The sequence below is a fragment of the Orcinus orca genome, chromosome 5 (assembly GCF_937001465.1).
Source record: "Orcinus orca chromosome 5, mOrcOrc1.1, whole genome shotgun sequence".
NCBI classification, from domain to species: domain Eukaryota; kingdom Metazoa; phylum Chordata; class Mammalia; order Artiodactyla; family Delphinidae; genus Orcinus; species Orcinus orca.
The window spans coordinates 71606806-71612805 of NC_064563.1; the positions used below are offsets into that span (position 1 = coordinate 71606806).

The window sequence follows — 6000 nt, forward strand, 5'->3', positions numbered from 1 at the left end:
GTCTTTTTTTTTTAAATTTTTTTTCTTTAACTAAATGGTTGGGAACACTGAAAGAAAAACAGATACTGTCAAAGTATTCCTGATTATAAAGTACACAGATTAAAAAAAAGAAAAGAATCTCACTTATATTTGTTTAAATTCCACAAATGTACATAAAACAGGCACAGCGTGTCAAGAATTTTCCGAAGCATAGTTTTAGGAAATAAGGATTAAATTAGAAAAAAAAATGGAGGGGGAGGGAAAGGAGGTTTGCAACATTAGCCGGAACTTGCAAGTAGAAGAGAGTGAAAAGTCAAGCAATCTACAGTCCTTCTATAACTTTCTCCCCCAACTGACCAGTCAGGAAACCAAATAACTAATTTGAGAAAACCTCCTGCCGCCACACAGAAATCTTTTTCAACAATATTTCATACACGAGCAACCAAACTATCATTCATTCAACAAACATACACTGAGCATTTACTGCTACTGCCCCCTGTTTTAGGTATTTGAGGGGAATATAAATGCTGAGACCCAACTCAGACCTACTGAACCTAAATCTCCAATTTTAAATCACATTTTTAATGCCCAGGGGATTCATACTAATCATCCACCTGCTGATCTTCCAGATCTGGAAACTCCTACTTTAGGAGGTGCAAAAATGCCTGTGACCATTCTTGATCTCAAGGAGCTCACATTAAGTGATGAACAAATATATGAATTTCTCCAAAACAAGGTTAAAAGTGAAACATGATATGAGAGGAACATATTCTTTACTGTGGACATTCAGAGGAGCGAGAAATGATGGATTGTTGGGAGTTGCAGAGAGAGTGAAAGAGGATCTCACAGAAATAGGTATATTTGTGCTAGTACACTTACCATTTGAACACATAGAGAAGAAGGTGGGAAAATCTACTGTTATAACTAATAATAATAAGAGATACATCTCCAGTGTTTCTGGAAACAGAAATGGGCCCTGTCCCCGGTGCTTTATATAAATCCTCTCTTAAACCTAAACCAATCAGGTAGGTCCCGTTATCTCCCCATTTTGCAGATGGGGAAACTAAAGCTTAGAAAGTTTATGTGATTTGCTCGCAGTCACAGAGCTAGAGATTGAAGAGCTAAAGTTCAATCCCAGATCGACCCCATGCCAGAGCCTACATGTCTCCCAAAGAAGAATAAATAAACCCAGATGTGCAGAAGTGTCAGACACATAAGATTAAGCATCCATTGTTCCCTCTAGCTGAAGGATGGCAGAGTGGGAGGAGACTGGGCCTGTAAAGTTAAGGGGCAGCCAGGCTGAGGGGTGCTGTATTCAACACTGTGGGCTCTATGCAGAAGCAAGGGGAAACCAGCGAAGGTTTCCGAGGAGAGACTGCTCTGATAAAAGCTTTATCTTAGGTTTTAGGCTGTGAATCATGAGTTATATCTTACAATCTGAAATAATAAAATTTGAAAGTTTGAAGAGTCTCACCCTGCCTTTAAACAAAAAAGTGTGGATAGGATCTAAGTGGAACTACCACCTCGTAGCTGTCCAGAGGATTTCCCAGCATGCCAGGGCTTAAGGAAGATTCTATAGAATAGCCCTTAAGATAAATGCAGTGAGTGTCTGTTACCCCACAGGACAAGGACTGACTCATTCCTGGAGCTGTCCAAATCTGGCAAAAGGACAGCCCTGGGGACACAGCATTCCCTGGGACCTGAGGTGACTCCACGGGACAGTGGATGTGCACAGGCATGACCAATTATTGGCAGAGCCCAGACCCCGGACTCCCAGTCCTGTGCTCAATTCATCAAATCAAATCATATGTGACACTGGGTGAGCCCCTTCCCTTGTCTGGATTTCCCTTTCCTCATCTGTGAAATGAGAAATTGATCTCAACAGGCCTTAGATTTCACAATTCTCAATCTTTCCCTTCCAACACTCTAGCATAAAGAATCCGCTTCCATCAGTAGCTCACTAACTGGGATTTGGGGGCGGAACAGCATCTCCCAAGAGCTTCTACAGTTTGCAAACCCCTAGCTGAGAATAAATGTGTTTCCTTATCTCTAGGAAGTCTGCTAGTTCTGACCATATTACAGGATTCACAATTCTCAAATCTTGGCTACAAAGTCCTCACTGAATTCAATCTGGCCCAGGATTATTCTCTTCAAATACAGACTGGATCACTGATGTCCAAAGTAAGTAAGCAACACAAGGTACCATGATCATATGCAGGTATATGCAGGGAACCCCTCTATCTTCAGGGAATGGACACTTTAGGATTCAAACCTGTCAGAGCCCAAAGATACTGTTATTTTGAGAGTTTTGTTTTGCTCTCAGAAGATTGTGTGTGTGTGTGTGTGTGTGTGTGTGTGTGTGTGTGTGCGTATTTATGAGTGAAATTCCCAAGAAGCCAAGCAAAGGCTAAAATTGTGGCGTTCTTGCGGGGAGGGAACACCTTATTCGATGTTCATAAAAATGCTTCTGTAAACTCCAACCCATCAAAAATGAATTTCCAAAGGGGTAAGAAGATTTCCTCCTTAAGAGATTATCAATTATGTAGAAATTGTACCTATCGGAGCGGAGGTGAACAGGAAGCAGATGCAAGATTTGTTCTGCTCTCAGAAACATTGCCAGTAAAACAGAAATTGGCACATGAACTCACATAATTTTGAAAGGACTTCTTAAACTTCATTGGTTCATCAGACCACAGACAGTAGTTCACCCACAGAGCTACCTGTGAGTGACTCTCTCCTATAATCAATTCACTGAAAAAAACTGAGGCATGTTAAACCTATGGCTTCATCTTCTTTGACCTCCAACCAGGAGATGGGAGCAGGAGAATGATCAATGTTAACATTAGCAGTGAAGCAAGTGTAATTACAGAACCAAAGACACTCACATTTTGAGAGTTACCTCGTGGTTATTTATTTTTATAGGAGTGAAAATAAATATGCATTCCTTTTCCAGACCTGAGAAAGGAAAATGTGCCCAAGATGTGTGACAGAACAATCAACAGGACTACCAACCTCACATCTGAGACTCCTGGGAAGACAGTATTACACGGGGACCAAACCCGACCACCCACATTCTGCTCTGGGAACTAGCTTAGTATATATATCTTCAGCTGTCGGGTACTCACAAGCCCCTCTCTGCCTGCTACTGACTGATTTCTCTAAAGACCACCAAAAACTGTGCCACTCATTTAAAAGAAAGCAGATTTATACTTAATACATGCCTCAGCAAATGCTTCAGGAGGCACAAGCAAACAGAAGACAAATCCTGGAAAGGATTCAGGCTTTCTCCTTATTTCTTGCCCAAGATACTAAATCTAGCAACTTAGCCAGAGCACTGGGAGTTAAAGAGTTAGTTACAGTTGTGAGTTCCTGAACTCTACCCAGAACTGCAAATCTGCAGAGAGCCCTACCAACTGTGAGCTCAGAGACCTTGTGGGATGAGCTGCAAAAGACATTAGAATATCAGCACCTGGTGTGTATTTTCACCACTCCAGAAATGCAGCCTGGTCCATTGGCTGGCATGACCAACCAACCAACCCCCAAAGCTGCCACTTCTCCAACAGCTGGAGAACAGACATTGATATACTGACATAGAAAGGCAGAAGGGGGAGAAAGTGTAAGTTCAGAGCAACATGGATGAGTGAAAGTGGGAGATTAAGGAACACGGGCTAAATTCTCTCTGCCAACATCTAAGTGAACCATTCACTTAGATCTTTAAAACTGTGAATGTAGGGAAGATGTCAATATACACTGTCTGCCTCCTGGCACTAACTTCAGGCAAGTTGAATACACAAAAATAAAACCAGAAAGAGGGAGCATCTGGTGGTGAATAACTCAGTCCGATGCTTACCTCCAGAAACTGGAAGCCTTCTATCAAAGGAGAAAGAGTCAGCACTTTGGGTACTTTTAGTGAGACTGCCTCACACAGATTCACCTCTTCCATGCATACCTCCTCTTTAACCTTTGATCTTCCCTTTTTGTGCTAAGTGCAGGGAAAAAGACAGAGGGATGGGTTTCGGAGCAAGTCTACTTTTAACTCTGCTGTTTTGAGACCGCTCTCTTTTAAACTTCAAAGAAAAGGTGCAGACTAGCTTGTAGGAGGGATGAGGGAGCGGAAATGGAAGAGAAACTGGGTGAAGCTAGACCAGGGAATGAAGCGAGAGGAGACCCGGCTCTACCAACGTTCAGACATTAGTGCTGAATGGGTACTTTAAACGTCTTATCAGTACAGTCCTCTTTTTGAGAGAGAAGTGGATGCCGAAAGAGCTAATGGCTTGCCCAGATTCATCGAGTGTTGGTTACAGAGCTCGGGCCACCAGCTATGTAGATCCACACATGAGACAGAACCGTTAAAGGAGACCCAGTCAGACTCGCTAAGGAGCAGCGCGCCGGCCGAGAGACTGGAGCCGCGGGGAGGGCTGGAGCGCATCCCAGGGCAGCGAGGGGGGCGTGAGGTGTGCGCTCTGGGTACCTTGATGTAGGCCCGCTGCAGGTAGTTGTAGGGCACTCGGCGCTGGAAGTCGCTGCGCACATCCTCGCTGGCGCGGTGGCGGGACGCGGGGCCCCCGAGGCGCTGGCTCTGGCAACTGCGGTAGCAGCGCGCCCGCTCAAGCAGGGCGCGGAAGAAGGGCAGCTCGGCCCCTGGGCCAGCGCCGGGGGGCACGAGCGGGCAGCGCGCGGCGCAGTGGCGGGCGCAGCGGGCGCGGATCTCCCGCAGGCGCCGGTGGCTGCGCAGCGCCGCTTCTAGGTCGCGCACGGCCACCTCGTAGTCCCCGCTGTAGTAGGCGGCCACGCCGCTGGCGTAGAGCAGGTCGAAGGGCTGCAGAGGCCCGGGCTCGGGCTCGCGCTCCGAGCACCGGCCGTCCGGGGGGCCGCCCCACAGCGGCGGCGGCAGCAGTAGCCAGGGCAGCAGCATTGGCAGCTGCGCCCAGATACGCTCCCGCATCCTCCGCCGCGGACGGGCGCCGGCCGGCCACGCTCGCAGTCGGCTCTGGGCACTTGGCGTCCAGGCCCCGTCTCTCGGCTCTGCGGGCGAGATCGCCGGCCCCGCCGCCAGCCGGTTGACCCGAGAGCCTCAGGTGACCGGCGGCGCTCGGCGGACTGAGAGGCGGAGGCCGGCTCGGACGGCCGCTCTTAAAGGGACGCCCACAGCTCACACGCTCCTCCTGCTGCCCGAACCTCTGCTCGCCGCTCGCCGCCGGCGCTCAGCGCGCGCCCTGCAGGCTCCCGGCTGCAGCCGCCAGGAGGCCAGGGCCCTCACACCCCAGTGCCAGCCAGAGAGCCAGCCCCGCTGGCGGCCAGCCCGGGGGGGGGGCCAGAGCCTGATGCGTGGGGTCCATTCGAGGTTGCAGAATGGACATGATTACTCCCTTTTTAGAGAGGAAGAAAAGCCGGCTTAGCGAGGATAGGGCTTTCATCATTTTCTGAAATTTGTCCGTGACCTCGCAGTTTGCAGCGTCCTTCACCTTCACATGGAAGCTCCCTCTCCGGCTGTGAGGAAAGCCCTAGAGGGCCCGTTGGCTCCGTTGGGAGGCTGAGGAGAAAAGTGATTAGTCCACGTTTATAGAGCTGTGAAAAAGCGAAGGAAGGACTCAACCCTGGGCCTTTGGAATCAAAGCTTGCTTACTGCTCCTTCTCTTAGAGAAGGTCCCACCCTTGTTTCTCATCCCACTTTGTATGGGTGTGTGTCTGTGCATTGGGGCAGGGAGTAGGGACACGGGAACAGTGAATAGCCCACCTTTCTGTGCAGAGGAGGGCGTTACAGGACCCAGAGAATTGTTGGAATGGCTGTACTTACATTCTGCCTCGGTCAGTTTACCAACGCTGTAAACTTGCACAACTGAGCCTTAGGTTCCTCATCTACTATGGCAGACAGATATCCCAACACGTCAAACGGTTTTCAGGTCTAAGTTTTTTTTTGCAAGAGTTGAACAAAGAGGCAATTTAATAAATCCAGTACTCCCAGGACTTAAGCAATGAGCGTCAGTCTAGGAATGGGAAAGCTGACAGAAGTGGGTGCCA

General features: G+C 48.4%; 1 protein-coding gene across 2 annotated transcripts in view; it reads right to left on the reverse strand.

The window, feature by feature from the left end:
* Positions 1 to 5494, reverse strand: part of P3H2 (prolyl 3-hydroxylase 2) — a 168785-nt gene extending 163291 nt beyond the window's left edge. Inside the window, exon 1 of one of the 2 annotated variants that reach the window (XM_033403246.2) lies at positions 4451 to 5494. In XM_033403246.2, coding sequence (XP_033259137.1) covers positions 4451 to 4924 — 474 coding nt within the window. In that variant the 5' untranslated portion in view covers positions 4925 to 5494. The remainder of the gene's footprint in view (positions 1 to 4450) is intronic. The other variant, XM_004278491.3, reaches the window with a different exon arrangement.
* Between the last annotated feature and the right edge of the window lie 506 nt (positions 5495 to 6000).